The 18,177-nt window shown below is 51.3% G+C and overlaps 1 protein-coding gene across 3 annotated transcripts in view; it reads right to left on the bottom strand.

The window, feature by feature from the left end:
• Positions 1 to 18,177, bottom strand: part of VPS54 — a 45,223-nt gene that overhangs the window by 19,102 nt on the left and 7,944 nt on the right. For all 3 annotated transcript variants that reach the window (XR_013583733.1, XM_078586298.1, XM_078586297.1), the window contains exons 3-5: positions 17,730 to 17,809; positions 11,104 to 11,221; positions 10,897 to 10,971 (exon numbers count right to left, since the gene is read on the bottom strand). Coding sequence is in view for 2 of the 3 variants with exons in the window: in XM_078586298.1 (XP_078442424.1) it covers positions 10,897 to 10,971; positions 11,104 to 11,221; positions 17,730 to 17,809 (273 nt within the window). In the remaining variant the exon portion in view is untranslated. The remainder of the gene's footprint in view (positions 1 to 10,896; positions 10,972 to 11,103; positions 11,222 to 17,729; positions 17,810 to 18,177) is intronic.

The following is an 18,177-nucleotide window of genomic DNA, read 5'->3' as shown; positions in this document are numbered from 1 at the left end:
TAGTGACAGCATAATCCGGATAATTGACTTTTGAACCAAAGATGATAATCACTATCTAAAATGTGAAAAGAAATATGGTCGGACGGTGGAGCATCGGGAGCCCTAGCTGGAGCGGGAGCAGAGGCCAATGGCATTGGACGGTGGAATGCCGGGAGCCCTAGCTGGACCAGGAGCGGAGGCTGTGAAACCCTAGAAGGGTTGAGGGAGAGGAGAAGATCCTAGATTGAAGGAGGAAGAAGATCATGACATCCAGGACCCAAAGGGGTACATAGAGGGTATTTATACCCTAGGAGAGTAAGTAGGAGAGAGAGTACATAATAGGGAAGAAGTCCACACTAACACCCCCCCGCAAGCGAAGTATGGATGTCGTCCATGCCGAGCTTGGACACCGCACGTTGAAGCAGGGGCCGGGACAGTCCTTTGGTGAGGACATCCGCGGCTTGATCCGCGGAGGCAACAAAGTCAAGGTCGAAGATGCCTTCGTCCATCCGCTCCTTGAAGAAGTAGCGGTTGCGCTCCATGTGCTTGATCTTTCCCTGCTGGCCAGGGTTCTGGGCCAACGCAATCGCCGACTTGTTGTCGCAGTAGAAATGGATCGGGCCGGAGTACTCCACCCGAAGGTCATGGAGAATGCCGTAGATCCATTGGCCCTCAGAGGCCCCATCGGCGAGTGCCCGGTACTCGGCTTCAGCACTGGAGCGGGACACCTTGTCCTGCTTGCTGCTCTTCCACGTGACAAGACTGCCAAACAGAAAAATGCAGTACCCAGTCGTGGAGCGATAATCCACAATCGAACCGGCGAAATCAGCGTCGGTGTACACCTTCACTGTCCGATCCGTACTCCGTGGGAAGAGCAATCCCTTCCCGGGGCAACCTTTAAGGTACGCAAGTACCCGATATGCTGCCTGGCGATGGATCTCCCGCGGTGAGTGCATAAACTGGCTGAGAAGATTGTGGCGAAGCTGATATCCGGTCTGGTGTCGTCAAATAGAGGAGTTTCCCACCAGCTGCTGATACTGGAAGGAATTCACCACAGGCGAGTCGTCCCCTGCACCCAATTTCACGTTTGGGTCAATGGGAGTACTCACTGGCGCACACTCCGTCATGCCCGCAAGGGCCAGCAAGTCAACGGCGTACTTCTGCTGAGACACAAAGATGCCCCGGGGGGCGTATGCCACCTCAAGGCCGAGGAAGTAGCGGAGAGGCCCAAGGGCCTTAACCTCGAACTCCTTGGCCAGAGCAATACCAAGGCGAGTCGCCTCTGCAGATTCGGGCCGGTGATAAGAATATCAACATATACAGCCAGGATGGAGACGCCGGCGGGAGAATGGCGGAAGAACAGCGACGCATCGCCGTTGCTCTGGGTGTAGCCCTCGGTCTTCATCACGGAAGAGAACCGTCCGAACCACATCCGCGGAGACTGCTTGAGTCCATAAAGAGACTTCCGCAGTCGGCAGACGGTGCCAGGAGGGCGGAGGACATACTCCGGAGGGGGCTGCGTGTGAACGTCTTCCGTCAAGCCGCCATGGGGAAAAGCGTGCTTCACGTCGAACTGTCGGATACCCCAGTGGAAGTGAGCAGCCACTGCCAAGATAAGACGGACGGTGTCCATCTTCGCCACGGGTGAGAATGTCTCGAAGTAGTCCACGCCGTAGGACTGAGTGAACCCTCGGGCCACGAGACGCGACTTGTAGCGCTCGAGGGTGCCATCAGCATGATGTTTCTTGGTGTGAATCCACTTGCAACCCACCGCCCGCTTGCCAGGAGGGAGTGGGACAACATCCCAAGTGTGGTTCTTGAGCAGGACTGCATCTCTCGTCCATCGCCGCTTTCCAATGAGGAGAAGCGATAGCATCGGCTAGGCGGCGTGGAATGGGGTCCGACTTCGATGCGAGAGAAACAGCCGGTAGGAAGTACTCAGCCGGTCGAAGGAGATATAGTGGGACAGGGGATAGCGCGAGTGCGGGTGCACTCGCGTACCCCCTTCCGAAGGCGATAGGCCATCCCAACTGATCGTCATCATCGGGAGGAGACAGGGAAGGATCGTCCGATGGTAGAGCGGAAGCGAGTGGAGACGGAGACTCCTCGGGGAATGGAGAAGAATCCGCAAGAGGGAGAGAGGGCGACTCCCCAAGAGGTGTGGATGACGACACACCGGGGGAGAGGGGAGCCGCGGGGGAGGGAGGTGTCGGCGGTAGTGGCGGAACCGCTAACGGGGTAGGCGAGGGTGGCAAGGATGCCGGAAGGGGCAAGGGGGAAGTGGAGGAGTGCTCCGACGACCCCGTAGGAGAAGAAGCCACTGGAATGGAAGGCCGATCAAGTGGGGGAGAAACAATGGAGGAGGGCAAGGGAGCAGTGGGCCCCGCAATAGGAAACGGCTCTAAGTGGGGAGCCGCAAGAGCCTCATCCAACGAGAGGCGGGATGAGGGGTCACCGAAATAGGACTCATGTTCGGCAAAGGTGACGTTTGCCGAGATGAAATACCTCCGAGAAGGTGGGTGATAACACCGGTAGCCTTTTTGAAGGGAGGCATAACCCACAAACACGCACCGGAGGGCACGAGCGTCGAGCTTCGTGCGGGAAGGAGACGTGTCATAAACATAGGCAGTGCAGCCGAAGACGCGAGGGAGCAGGCCGGTCCGAAGAGGCACGCCGGGGAAGGCCTCAATCATCCGATCAAGGGGACTGTGGAACCCCAAGATATCGGAGGGAATGCGGTTGACGAGTTGCGTGCTCGTTAACACCGCATCACCCCAATACGACCAGGGTACCTGGTAGTTCAGCAAGAGTGTCCGGGCCGTGGAGGTGACATAGCCAATGCGACGCTCAGCCATGCCGTTCTGCTCCGGGGTCGCCACACACGAGGATTCATGAAGAATACCCCGTTCGGCAAAGTAGGAGGCGAGATCGGCATTGACGAAATCGCGGGCGTTGTCGGACCGGAATCGCTGAATGCCGCGGCCGAACTGAGTCTGGACGACGGCACAGAAGTGACGGACGGAGGCAGGAACCTCAGATTTCGCCGCCAGCAGGTAGGTCCACGTGTAGCGGGTCGCCTCATCGACGAGAATCAAAAAATAGCGATGGCCCTTTAGGCTCGCCTGTGGGGCCGGTCCCCAAACATCACTATGAACGCGGAAAAACGGCGTCGAGCTGTGGGACACAGACGGAGAAAACGTGGATCGTCGATGCTTGGCCAACTGACAAGCTTCGCAAACAACGGTCTGTAGGTCTAGTCCAGTACACAACGACGGAAATAAACGCTTCAAAGTGGAAAACGGAGGATGACCCAGGCGCTGATGAGCCAACTGGAGCCGTGCACGGCGCTGCTCGTCAACCGGACGGAGGCTACGAGGTACCAAGAAGCACTGCGAGCGGCCCCCGCCGTCCACCAGCAGCAGCCCATTCGCGTCTAATGGCTGTAGTCCGCCCCCTTGTCAGAAAGGAACATGCCGTCAGGTTGGAGGTGAAACGAACAAAAACTGAATCAACCAGGCGCTGCGGTGACATGAGGACGGCTCGCAGGTCGGGGGCGTGAAGGGCGTTGCGGACAACACCGGGCCGTCAACATAGACTGCCCGATACCAGCCACGCGGAGGCGTCCACCACCGGCCGTGAGAACCGTCACGACTCCCACTATGCCCCTCGTAGGATACAAACCGGTCGTTGACCGGGGTCATGTGATCGGTAGCCCCCGAATCAAGCACCCAGGTTGTATCCGAGACCAGAGGTGAGTGGAGAGCCGTATGACCACAGTACCACTGATCAGACACCGGAGAGGAGATGCGCACGAAACCGCCAAAATGGGCGGAAGACTGGGACTGCATGGCGGCCAGCTGCTCGCGGAGAAGGGCCACATCAGCCTGAAGCTGATCCATGGGTGGCGTGGAGGACGGAGTGGCTGCGACCATGGCCTTCGGTCGGCTGCCTTCTTCTTCGTTATCTAACTTGCGGCGCGGCAGAAACGACTGCGGTGGCGGGCTTGTTGCAGTAGTTGCATACCACTGCGGAGGCGGCGGATCGGAAGTAGAGGCGGAAGAGGAAGTGGAGGAGGAAGTCGATGGCGAGTGAGAAGAGCCGTCGAGTCGGGAGAGGGCTCGACGGAAGCCTGCTGCAGCTGGAAGTGACTTTCCTCCTCCTGGAGTTCCTTGGCGAGATCATCGATTGACGGGAGTCCTTCGGCGTCGATGGAGGCGCGACGGCGAATGTCATCGTATTCTTTGTTGAGGCCGGTTAGGCATCCCAGGAGCCGGATGCGGAGTGTATTCTGATAGGACACGGAAGCCGGGTCATCCGTTGGCAGGTAGTAGTCAACTTCCTCCCACAGCTTCTTGTGGGCCAAGGCATAGTCCGAAATGGACAATTGGCCTTGACGGAGGTTTTGGGCGCGCTGGACAAGGCTAAACAGGCGCCAGTTGTCGCCATCACGGCCACAGTAGGCAGCGGCCTGGTCCCAAAAACCCTTCACAGTCGTCCGGTGCGGGAACTTGTCACGGAACTCGGGAGCAAGAGTGTGAATGTACAGCCAGCCCATGATAAAATTTTCCTCGGCTTCCCATGCCGCGAAGTGTGGATGGGTCGGCGGTAGCGGTCCGGCTATGCAGTGTTTGAACAATTGGCGCGCCTTGAGGGTGGTCTCGATGTACCGACGCCAGTTAAGGATGTTCGGGCCGCGGAGAAGGGTCGACTCCGGGACCATCGGGAGAGGATGGACCACCTTGTGCGACAGCGGTTCCCGCTGAAAATCAGCGTCGGAAAAATCACTAGCAGGCGTCGGCACTAGCGGGGCCACTGTGGTGCTGGCATTGCCGGAGACGGGAGGGTCAACACTGTCGTCCGCCATCAGGCAGGCAGTTGACTGTCAGGGGTCCGCTCGGGGCTGGCTGCTCAGGCAGTTCCGCGGTCGGGGCTGCTCGGGCTGCTGGACCGTGCAGGTCTGGCTGCTCGGGCGGCTGGTCCTCTCGGGTCTGGCGGCTCGGGCGGCTGGTCCGCTCGGATCGGCTGCTCGGGCTGCGGGACCGTGCAGGGCTGGCGGCTCGGGCGGCTGGTCCGCTCGGGGCTGGCGGCTCGGGCGGCTGGTCCGCTCGGGGCTAGCAGCTCGGGCGGCTGGTCCGCTCGGATCGGCTGCTCGGGCGGCTGGTCCGCGCGGAAGCGACTGGTCCGCTCGGGCTGCTGGACCGTGCAGGGCTGGCGGCTCGGGCGGCTGGTCCGCTCGGGGCTGGCTGCTCGGGCGGCTGGTCCGCTCGGAGCTGGCGGCTCGGGCGGCTGGTCCGCTCGGATCGGCTGCTCGGGCGGCTGGTCCGCGCGGAACTGGCGGCTCGGGCGGCTGGTCCGCTGGGCTGCTGCTCGGGCGGCTGGTCCGCTCGGATCTGGCGGCTCGGGCGGCGGTTCCGCGGTGGGAGACGGTCTTCGGCAAAAACGGTGGTCGTCGGTGGAACCAGGGTCGATTCTGCAGGAAGTTAGGGTTTCCCTTCCTGCAGATTCGAACAGGGCTTTGGTTCACCGGAGTTCCGCCGGGATTAGGGTGATGTCAAGCCCTATACTCAGATGCCCAAGGGCTCTGATACCATGTGAAACCCTAGAAGGGTTGAGGGAGAGGAGAAGATCCTAGATTGAAGGAGGAAGAAGATCATGACATCCAGGACCCAAAGGGGTACATAGAGGGTATTTATACCCTAGGAGAGTAAGTAGGAGAGAGAGTACATAATAGGGAAGAAGTCCACACTAACAGAGGCCAACAGCGCCAGGAGTGGAACCCTGGGAGCGGGAGTGAGTTCGGACTATGTCGGGAACCCAACGGTCGTGGACCTGGTTCTTATCAGTTGGTTGATTATAGAGTTTGGTTCTGTTCATCGGAGGCTCGGTGGCGCTGCCGTGCGCTTCTTCCTGTTGCATTCCAGGGGCAGCCATAGATGAGGCGCGCAGACCGAGGCGCAGTTTCGGGTGATACGAGCGCCGGGATGGCGGGACGCGTCGATGGTACTGCGAAGCCCAAATTTTCGTTGACGATTGGAGCGACGAGGATCAGCACGACCACTTCGACCGATACAAGCGCCTCCAAGGGAAAAGACACGTCGCTGCTCAGCGCGGCCGTGCCAAAAGGGGGGCCTGACGCGCTCCCTTGGGGGGAAAATCATACCGAGAAGGCTTCCGAAGGGAATCTTCTGAAAGGGACAACCATCGTGGTGGTGTTCGACGGCCTTTGCGACGCAGTGGAGGGCGACGCATCGAGCCTCAGCCTTTCAGCCACTCAGGTGTGCGGCTTCCCCCCAACCTGCACGGAAGGTCAACCCGTGACCTAGAAGGAGCAAGATACCGACGGGATTATCCAGGTGGCGAAATCCGGTTGGAGGAGCACCGCCACAGCGCCCAGGAATCCTCGCAAAGAGCTGCTTGGATTTCTGACATTCAATCGAAGCAGTAGCATCCCGACGGACGGCTCCATAGAGATCATGGAGGGCCCCACGGCATCTATTGTGAAAGGGTCCTACGCGCCTCCACTTGGAGTGAGATGGTGAAGGGAGGACAGGCTGACCAGACGGACACGAAGCAGAGAACGTCCCAAGTCACAGCAGACCCGGAACAAAATACACTCCTCTGGGATGGGCAAGCGCGCAACGTTGGCACGACGAGAATGAATGAGGAGAGTGGAAAGAGGCCCATGCATGAGCATCTTGGGGAAGGGCCAAAGTAACGGGGTGGCAACATCACCCATAAGGGACAGGTGGACGGAGGCCCCACACCGCAAGAAAGGGAGCGGAGGAGGATCCCTGCAAGAGAGCACCATCCCCTCGAGCACACAACCAAAGTGGGGGCAGCTCAAGAGGACCCTGTAGTAGCAGGTAGAGGCACACATGGAGCAAGCCGGCAAGAAACGTAGCCGGATGTACACAAAGTCAAGGCCAACGTGGAAGGTGAAGATGATGGATGGGTGGAGGTGAGATCCTGTCGAGCAAAGAGGGGTCAACATAACTCTGTCTATCAGAGGCCATCCGGAGAGAGGAACGTATGCTTCAGATGCTTAATGTCGGGCCACTACGTGCATTTCTGCCGGGATCCGGTGGTGCCGCCTGTGCAGAAGGACAGGGCACCGCCAATCTGAGTGCCGTCAAGATGAAGGAGAAGGTAGCAGTCGCCAGGCACAAATGAGACAACCAGTCCGAAGCCCAGGTCAACAAACGGCCGTAGTTGAAACAGAAAGGGGGGATGCATGTACCAACATCCTCCGAAAGTGCTTGGTGGGCGATGTGTTTGGGACAATCCTGATATCACGAACGTTTGCGTCGGCTTATGGCAGCAATTCCCCCAGTTGGACAAGGCGGAGGTGCAAAGGATAGATACACACATTTTGCTCCTTCGAGGGGCTTCAGTATCCGCGTATGTCGCGGTATGCGGATGGAAGCAATGGGTCACCGATACCATGGAGGTGTGGTGGCGGCGAGTACTCCCTTTCGATGGGGCTGACAGAGTTAAAAAGATGAGGATAGTAGTGGAGGTGCATGGGGTCCCATTGGTGCACCGTCAAGAGGTGACATTGGCAAATTTGGTCGCCCCTTTCGGACAACTAAAGAACATCATCTCAACGGGGTTGGAATTCGGGGATCCAAATGTGGTGCTACTAGACGTCGAAGTGATAGATGGGGAGGCGCTAACCGAAGCGGTCAGGGTACATGGATACATGAGGGCATTCAAGGCAAGAATAAGACCCAAGACCCCTCCAGCCGCACCAGGAGTATTCAGGGGACGGGATGCTCATCAGGATGTGGTCGGGGGGGAGGGTGACTCCCTCACGAGAGTAGCAGCGGACATAGCATCCATGGAGGAAACAGTACATGAAGGTGTAAGTGGGGTACATGTCCAGGGAGAAGGCATATCATCGGCCATCCCGCCGTCTTTAACCACGAAGGATAAAGACCAAGAAGACCGAGAGGATCAAAATCCAGAAGGAAGAGGGTGAGACAGATAACTAATGACGATCTCTGCGGGTTTAAGGGAGTGGTTACCCAAGGGGGAAATTGGCGTTGACGGAGGCGGATGGTAGGGTGGTGCCCGGGCATAACGGTAGGCTATGCTGATCGCGGACGGAAGATATAAGAAGATGGCATCTCGTCGAAAGTCAAATGGGGCCGCACCAAGGGGTCAAGGAACCAAAGGAAAAGATACTGTAGAGTCCCCAAGCCACATAGGGGACACTGCGACAGCGGAAGTCCATGGCACACACCTGACGATGTTTGAGTTGGCAGAGGTGTTGGAGGTAACTCCGGAGAGGGTGCAGGGGGGGCAACCATCGGCTTATCAATGAAGTGTATATCGTGGAATATACAAGGATTACGGGACAAAGGGAGGCGAGGAGTGGTGGCAGGATAATGTTGGGCAGAATATGCCCATTTATTTTAAATTGGACAGATTGTGGCTACGTGAGAAGGGATTCAAAAAGGAGTTGATAGCATGGTGGACGGGTTACTCTGCACAGGGCTCAGCCATGATGAGGCTGGCCACCAAGCTGGCGGGTCTGTGTCAACACTTCATCGGGGGGAAGAAAAAGATACGAGAAGGAAGACACCAACGAAGAGATGAAGCCCTATCATGGGTCCAACAGTTAGACGCCATAGAAGATACAAAATGCCTGGTAGACAACGAAGTCAAAGGAAAAAAAGCATGTCGAGAGGTGGTGGAGGAAGAAGATAAGAAGCTCGAGATGGATCGGAGGCAACGGTCGCGGCAGCTTTGGTTGAAGGATGGAGATGCCAACACTCAGTTCTTTCATATGGTGGCAAATGGAAGGCGGAGGTTGAATCACACCAAGTGGGGGACCAAGAGTTCGTGGGGGCACAAGCGGTGGGAGAAGCACTAGCAGCTCATTTCAAAACGGAAACTGAGCGGGGAGGCCGCAACCAGGGGAGATGGGAGGGTAGAAGTGTGTCCAGGATATCACAAGCACAACAAGATGAGCTAGTGAAGCCTTTTCTTGAGAAGGAGGTGAGGACGGCGATCAATGGCTTGAATGGAGAAGGAGCTCCGGGCCCTCACGGCTTCCCTGTCTTCTTCTTTAGCGAATTCCGGGAAGTTGTAGGCCCAGACGTGATGGATACCTTGGACAAGTTCCGGAGGGCCAATTTTGGCCTGGAAAGACATAATCGATCGCATTTATTTCTGTTACCATATCGTCCCTGCTGGGGCTATTTGCAAACTTCTCGGGCCTACGTCTCAACAAAGAAAAGTCAGCGTTCGTGGGGTTCGGCCTATCTTCGGAGGAAGAGGTACAATGCGCTTGCGCGCTAGGCACACCCCGAGGTTCGCTACCGATGAGTTATTTGGGGCTCCCTCTCACGGGAAGGAGGATCTTAACCGCAGAATGGCAACCAGTGATAGATAAGGTGGAGCGGAGGTTAGAGGGATGGCAAGCCAGGGTGCTATCACGAGGGGGTCACCTGGTGCTTTTGAGATAGATGCTCTCAGCAATCCCTATTTTCTATCTTTTGGTGTTTAAGGTGCCGTTAGGTGTGGCAAAATGTCTTGAAGGACTAATGAAACGGTCTTTTTAGGGAGAGAATGGAGAAGGGGGTCAAGGAGGGATACCCCTGGTCGCATGGGACGTGGTCTGTAGGCCTGTGAAACAAGGACTGGGAATTCTCCACTTGGACTCCATGAACCTGGCATTGCTCTCCAAATGGGTTGAACGGATTATGTCATCGGCAGAGGGGCTGGTCTTCAATGTGCTAAGAGACATATATGGCCCGGCAATGGATTGGGAGAGGGGGTGAGCGCGAAGGAGGGGGGAGTCCCCTTTTTGGCGTAGCCTGCGTCAAACCATCCCTCACAACCGAGAATTATTTGACCACAAGTTGGGGGACGGGGAAGGCTTCCGTTTCCTGATCGATAACTGGTCAAAGCACGGCCCTTTGAAGGTGCAGTTTCCAAGATTATTTGCTCTGGCAAGGAACCCCAACGTCACAGTCAGTGAATGTAAACCTCTCTGGGACACTATCAGATTTTTGGTTCGCAGAGTTGTTGAGGATGCAAGAGATCCTCCTACCTCTCAGCCCCTTGGGAGATTCTCGGGACTGGTGGGTTTGGAGGGGGCCGCCTTTCTCAGCAAAGGACGCATACTTGAAAATCCAAGGGGAAGTGAGGGACGACATAACACCCAGTAATACATGCCATATAATAATGAAGCAAAAGCTCCGCCTAAAAGTGAGACTTTTCCGTTGGTTGCTGAGGAAGCGAAGATTGGTCACGCTGGTCTATCGTCGTAGATGGGCACCGACGGAGTCTGTCCTTTGTCCTCTGTGCAGCGGGGGCGAGGAAGACAGCTCACACCTGTTCTTCACATGTCCTATTGCCCGGGGAGTATGGGCATCGCAGCAGATTTCCGGGGTGGATATGTCCTCAGACACCGATATCTGGGCATCATTCACGACTGGTAGACACCGGAGGAGAGCAGAATGGAGGAGAATACTAGCAGTTCTCTGGGCGGTATGGCTGCACCGAAATGAAGTGGTGTTCGAGGGAGTGAAGGCTTCGGTAGAGAGCGTCAACCCTGACGTTGAGGTGTTTATATCTTTTTGGGGGTTAGGGGGGTAAAGTGAAGGCCTTAGTGGCCATGTCTGTATATGTTGTGTACATAACATCGTCTTTATAATGGTAACAGGTGGGCCACCAGTTCCGGGTGGTCTGACCTATTTTCTTCAAAAAAAATGCGAAAAGATAATACTCCTATCAGAAATGATAGGATTACAAGAACCACGTAGTCTTTTGTCCTTCACAGCTTAAATCGACATAAGACAATTGTTAACCAAATATTAAAGACGCCAAATTTATAATAACTTGAGGTGTTTCTGAATAAATATCAAATGGGCAATAAGAAAAGGGCAGTAGTAAATTAAAGGTACTCACAATTCTAAGTAGACCAACAATCAAAGGGAGAAGTCTATCACGGAAATTGGACAGCTCCTCATCATCAAATTTCACCTGATAGTAAGTTATATTGTCATAATAAACAAATGAAGTCAATAAAACTAGTCAGCCTGAAGAATTGAAATTGAAAAACAAAAGAAAGAAAAGAATAATCGTCAAAGACAAGTTGCAGATTGGTGCACATACATCTTCGAGTACGCTACCAGCAAGATTGTTGACACCAGATGTACTTTTCATCAGAACTGCTGTGCGCATACCCTTTACATCATATATGGCAGCACGCAGGAACTCCGATGATAGAATGCTACAAACAAATAAAAACATTGGCAGAAATTTGAGAAAAGAATAGAGATGTGAACCGGATTCCAAATTGTACTTCAGCCGAACCAAATGCAAGAGAAAGTGAAAAAATGAGAATTGTTAGATCTGGTAATACAAAAATGAGAATTGCTGGATCTGGTAATCGAAGCTCCAAGGAGGAAGGGAGCTTCGAGGAGAGAGAAATTGTGGAAGGAAAAATAAACTTCTCTATTTAGTTTCTTGCAAGAAGGTACATTTATAGGAGGAGAGACAAGGAAGGAGAAATAGGGTATAAAGGAAAGAAAAGAAAGAAAAAAAGGATATAAAAAGAATCTCATTCAACAGTCCCCCTCAAACTGGTGAGTGGATGTTATCCATTCCCAGTTTGCCGCATAATTCCTGAAAACGTGGAGCAGATAGTCCTTTGGTGAGAATATCAGCTCGTTGATGGGCAGATGGAATGTATGAAAGGCAAAAGTGTCCTGTCTCCAGCTTCTCTTTTATAAAGTGTCGATCAACTTCCATGTTTAGTGCGGTCGTGTTGCATTGGATCATGGGCGATGTTGATAGCCGACTTATTATCACAAAACAATTGAGTTGGCTGAGGGCACGATAGTTTCAGCTCTGTAAGGAGATTAGTGATCCATAATGCCTCGCAGAGACCTTGTGCCAGGGCACGAAATTCAGCTTCAGCCCTGGATCGAGAGACAATAACTTGCTTCTTACTGCGCCATGTAATAAGATTGCCACCAAGAAAAGTACAGTAGCCTGTTGTTGAGCGACGATCAACGTGAGAACCAGCATAATCAGCATCGGTGTAGACATCCAGTTGAAGACCACCTTTACGCTTGAACTGAAGGTCAAGTCCAACAGTACCTTTGAGATAGCGAAGTACACGATTGACAGCATGCATATGACACACCTTCGGACAGTGCATAAATTGACTCAACACGCCCACAGTATAAGCAATATCAGGGCGAGTGTGAGTGAGATATATCAGTTTACCCACTAATCTTTGATACTTTCCTTGATCAACAACCTCCTCATGCTCTGCCAGGGATAATCGATGATTCGCTTCAACAGGAGTAGGTAGAGGTTGTGAGTCTTCCTTACCAAGTTCTTGAAGAAGATCAACAACATATTTCCGCTGGCAAAGGAAAATGCCAGCTGCAGAATATGCCACTTCAATTCCGAGGAAGTAGCGAAGTAAGCCAAGATGTTTAATATCGAATTCCCTGGCAAGATGAGATGCCAATTGTGCCGCTGCCTGCGAATCATTCCCTGTAATAATAATGTCATCCACGTACACAAGAAGTAGGGTGACTTCCCCGGACGTGGAATGACGGTAGAACAGCGTATGGACTCCATTGCACTGGGAGTAGACAAATAATTTCATGGGGTGCGTGAAGCGACCAAACCAAGCGCGAGGAGACTGCTTTAAACCATAAAGAGATTTCTTGAGGCGACATACCAAGGGAAGCGTCGAAGAAGGAGCCGCATAACCGGGAGGCAGGGCCATATAAACCTCTTCATGGAGATCACCATGAAGAAAGGCATTTTTGACGTCAAACTGTTGAAGAGGCCAGTCATGATGAGCCGCAAGTGCTATAAGAAGACGCACAGTATTCATTTTTGCAACTGGGGCAAATGTCTCCAGATAGTCAACACCAAATTGTTGAGTATAGCCTTTAGCTACAAGACGGGCTTTATACTGCTCAAGGGAGCCATCGGACTGGTGTTTGACTGTATAAACCCACCGACAGCCAACTAAATGCTTCCCCGGAGGTAAAGGAACAAGATCCCATGTCTGATTTTTATCCAAGGCAGCCAACTCCTCTTCCATAGCACGTCGCCATTCAGGGGAAACTAATGCTTCAACCATAGTCTTCGGTATGATGATGGAATCAAGTCGGGTGAGAAGGGCACGGTAAGTCGAGGAGAGCCGGTGGGAGGAAAGGTAATTGGCCAAAGGGTACAAGGGGGAGGAAGTGCATGAGCGAGGGGCTTTCCGGAGGGCAATAGGGAGGTCGTCATTGGATGAAGGGGGGGTTGGTGTTGTAGGTTGTGGTGTGGAGACAATGAGAGTAGGGCGTGGACGGCGATGATACGTGGTCCCATCAAATCTTTGTGGAGGAGCCAAGGAGGTTGGATTGGATGGACAGTCAGGGGAAGGAGACAAGGATGGAGACGTAAGTGGAACCAGGAAATCAAGGGACTCATCAAGTGAAGTAGAAGAGGAAGTGGTGGAAGATGATTCAAAGGGATAAAATGGAGTGGACTCATCAAATGTGACGTCTTTACTGACAATGAAGCGTTGAGTAGAAGGGTGGTAGCATTTATAACCCTTATGGTGAGAGGAGTAACCAACAAAGACACATCAGAGTGCTTTAGCATCAAGTTTGTCTCGAGAAGGATGATGGTTAGTTACGTAACAGATGCAGACAAAGACACGGGGAGTGAGATTAGTTTTCAGGGAAACCATGGGATAGGCCTTATGGAGAGCGTCAAGTGGGGAAAGGTGGGATAGAACTCGAGAGGGAAGTCGGTTGACGAGATGGATTGCGGTGAGAGAGGCTTCCCCCCAAAAATATTTTGGCATGTTCATGTGAAGAAGAAGAGAGCGTGTGGTGTCAAAGATGTGACGAAATTTGCATTCTGCAAGGCCATTTTGTTGGGGTGTGTATGGACAGGATGTTTCATGAACAATGCCGTGAGAGGTGAAGAAGGTAGAGATGGTGGAGTTGACGTAATCACGGGCATTATCGGAGCGGAAGCGTTTGAGGGAGGTAGCAAACTGATTTTGGATAAGGGAATAGAATGAAATTATAGTTTGGGAAAGGTCTGATTTGTGCTTTAGGAGATAGGCCCATGTAACACGGGTAAAGTCATCGACGAAGATCACTAACCATCGGGCGCCCGACGCACTATGAACAGGAGCAGGTCCCCATATATCGCTATGAATGAGTGAGAAAGGAGAGGAGGAACGAGAAGAGGGATCAGAAAGAGGATATGTCGTCCGAGTATGTTTAGCTAACCGACATGGTTCACAAACAAACCCGTCCACAGGACGTCCATGAAACAAACAAGGGAACATGAATTTCAAAGTAGAGAAGGAAGGATGTCCCAAGCGACGGTGAAGGAGCCAAAGGGGGTCCGGCGCCGCGGTGGAGAGAGCCACGCCGATGGCAGGGGCCAAAGGAGAGATGGATGGAGAACGGTGAAGGATGTAAAGGCCCCCTCGTTCCTCAGCATGTGTAGTCATCTGCCCCGACACCTTATCACGATAGAAGCAAGAATTAGGGGTAAAAAATACATTTTGACCAAGGTCTTGAACGAGATGATGGAGGGAGAGGAGACTCAGGGTAAGACGAGGGACATGAAGAACATGGGTGAGAGTGAGATTGGGGGAGATTTGGACAGATCCCACTCCGGCCATGGGAAGGAAGTCTCCGGAGGCAGTGCTAACTGTATGAGAACTAGGAGAAGGGGCGTAGGTAAGGAAACATTGGGATATAGGAGTCATATGGGCTGTGGCACCTGAGTCAACTATCCATTGCATAGTGGAAGAGGAGAAAGGTGTACCTTGATGAACGAGGGAGGTAGAGTCCATCAATTTTGACTGTAGGAGCTGCCGGAGCTGGTCAATCTCATCACGTTGAAGCTGGTCTCCTAGTGAAGATGTGGCTTCGACAATTGGTTGAGGTGGCTCTAGAAGAGACATAGGAGTAGTCATGGATGGCCCGCCGGCAGACGAAATATGAGTCACCAAGTGACTTTGATGTGCATTTTTCCTCAGTAACTTGTAGCAAGTCTCCTTGGTATGACCTCTTTTCTTGCAATAGTTGCAGACAAGAGAAGAATCAATATGTGAACCTCCCACAGTGGGCGCCACTTTTGATACCATGGGATGCATGTGAAGTGGCTTCATATTAAGAGAGGGCATATGAGGCAATCCACCCCGAGCAGATGTAGGTCGTGGGTTTCCCAGCTGCTGAACCGCCATCACAGAAACAGGCTCAGAGTGGAATATTCCAAGACGAGTTTCCTCCATTTGAACGGCCACAAGGGCTTCTTTCAAGGTAGGGACCTTCTTGCGGTGAAGAAGTTGCCCACGCAAAGACTCGTACTCTGGATTTAATCCCATGAGGAATTTAAACACCCGGAGCTGGAGAACATACCCGCGATCGACTGAGTGAGGGTCGGGTGGCATGTAGTGGTCCAACTCAGCCCAGAGAGACGATAATTCCAGGTGGTAAGCACGAACAGGTCGCTGCCCCTGGACCAAATTAGTGGATTGAGTCACAAGTTCATAGATAACTGCCAGATTGTTTCGCTTCGAGTGAGATTCTTGAGCGGCATCCCATATTTCCTTGGCAGAGTTAAGAGATAAAAACTCAGCTGCATACGATGGACTGATACTGTCAAGTAGCCACCTGTGAACCACACCTTCAACATCAAGTCAGTGTTCGTAATGAGGAGCTGTGGGAGACGGCAGCTCTTCAACAAGGTGCTTCATAAGCTTCCCTTTCAAGGTAATTTGAACATATTGGCGCCATTGGAGAAGATTTAATCCAGTGAATCTGAACTCAGTAGGCATACGTGGCAAGTAGTGCCAAGCGTTCAATTCAGATGACTGAGGAGTAAGTCCCGGTGGCTGAATGGCAGTAGAAGTAGAGGAGTCGGTAGAGGCCATGATCACAAATTCTGAATGACAGAATGGCGTTGATTCCCCTGCCTGGAATGATGAAGATGTCTCACGATGCAGAGGATCCAGATCTGGAGACGCTGACGCCAAGGATTCCACAAATAATGTGGGTCAAACAGGTTTTATGACCGCAGTTGCCTGAATGAACGGATCTGCCAAGGAACTTGGAGGCTGCTCACACCAACACCAAGATCTGGAGACGCCGAGATCTGGAGATGCCAAAGCTGAATGAACGGATCTGCCAAGGAACGTGGAGGCTGCTCACGCCAACACCAAGATCTGGAGACGCCGAGATCTGGAGATGCCGACGCTGGAAATGCCAAAGAATTGAAGAATCGACGACTATCTGGATCGTCGGCGCCGAGGATCTTTGAAAAATCGACGACGAGAACACCAAACGGCGAGAACGCCGGCGATTTGAAGAGTCGTCGCTGAGAGCGCCGAAGACTTGAGAGTCGGCGCTGAGAATGCCGAGAACGCTGAAGATTTGAAGAATCGACGATGATTCGTTGAAGGAACAAGATCTGCGATGCAAATTTTTTGCGTCGAAGATCTGTGACATAAAGATCGTGAAGAGATCTGCGACATGAAGCTGGGGATTCCAGCTCTGATACCATGTAGAAGCTCCAAGGGGGAAGGGAGCTTCGAGGAGAGAGAAATTGTGGAAGGAAAAATAAACTTCTCTATATAGTTTCTTGCAAGAAGGTACATTTATAGGAGGAGAGACAAGGAAGGAGAAATAGGGTATAAAGGAAAGAAAAGAAAGAAAAAAAGGATATAAAAAGAATCTCATTCAACAAAAAACATTGGCAGAAATTTGAGAAAAGAATAGAGATGTGAACCGGATTCCAAATTGTACTTCAGCCGAACCAAATGCAAGAGAAAGTGAAAAAATGAGAATTGTTAGATCTGGTAATACAAAAATGAGAATTGCTGGATCTGGTAATACAAAAAATGAGAATTGCTTGATCTGGTAATACAATAATCATTCCATGATTATTTCAAGAAAAATCAGCACATCCCAAATAATCATGGAATATCAAGCAGAGCCATAAAATATCAACAAATACAAATATAAGTCAGTCCGCAAGGTCTCATGGTGTTACCATTTATTCTCTGTCACATTGAACCAAATTCCTCAATCTATATTCTCTATCCACACGACAAAGATGAGAATCATTATGAATAAGAAAGCATTTGCTAAAAAAAAGACCGGTAGAAAGAGATCATCAATTCCCATGAACTATTGAGCCTCAAGTAACGTCATTGAAAAACACACATTAGCGACTTTGAGAACATAACAGGCTTTGTTTCAGCAGAACATAAAACTACATGATATCCATGATAAAAATGCAGAGATATCAGAACGAATTACAGAAATCCTTCCAGAAAACTAGATAACTAAACAAATGGCAATCTTGATAATTATTTCTTATCTCTTATTCCAGATTTATTTAAACTTTCCCTTGCATTATCAAGTATACATTCATTGTGGTAGTCAGCAAGAAACAAAAAAAACACGGAGTGGAAAATGTATCCAGCTAATCTCCCTTCCCCAAATCATTTGATGCTAAGTGAACCATGACATCATACATTTAGCTAGCCTGTTTCACGCAGTTAATGATCTTGTTTCACTGAGTGTTAAAACCAAAATGTCAAATTTCCTCTACTAGGAATTTCAAACTCAGAAAGACTATGTATTTCTAATCACATTGTGTCTGGTGTTTCTGAAAAATGTAAGAGAGATCTTTCAACTTAATTATCACATTAAGAAGATGTCCACTTTCACTTTTGCTGTGAAGCCCACCTGTTTATTGAATCTATGGATGATGACAACTGATTATGAAGATGACGAAAGCAATGGAGACCAGCAAGGTCGTCACTGTTCTGCATGTAAAAGAAGATATGTCAAAGATTTGAGACACAAATACTGACACCACATGATTCATTAAGTAATACGACATACAAATAGATGCAAATGAACATTCTAAATTTGAATGAAGCACAGTATACAGTGATATCTCTCGTATTGATATTTTTATCTCTCGTAATGATTTTTCACACTATAAAGTGAGAAAAGCTCTATTTTTATGCAGCAGTGATGGTCAAGTTTCATCAATTCAAGCTTTGATTCATTTTTTTCTGAAAAAAAACAATTCTCAACAAATAATACATATATTTTTTGAAAATAGTATAGATATGGAAAAAATCCACCATTCTCAACAAAGGATTCCCGGAAATCTAGAATTTTCCAA

Source organism: Wolffia australiana, chromosome 14 (assembly GCF_029677425.1).
Source record: "Wolffia australiana isolate 7733 chromosome 14, ASM2967742v1".
Classification (NCBI taxonomy): domain Eukaryota; kingdom Viridiplantae; phylum Streptophyta; class Magnoliopsida; order Alismatales; family Araceae; genus Wolffia; species Wolffia australiana.
Note: the sequence above shows the minus strand (reverse complement) of the source record. Positions and strands in the feature narration are given on the sequence as shown.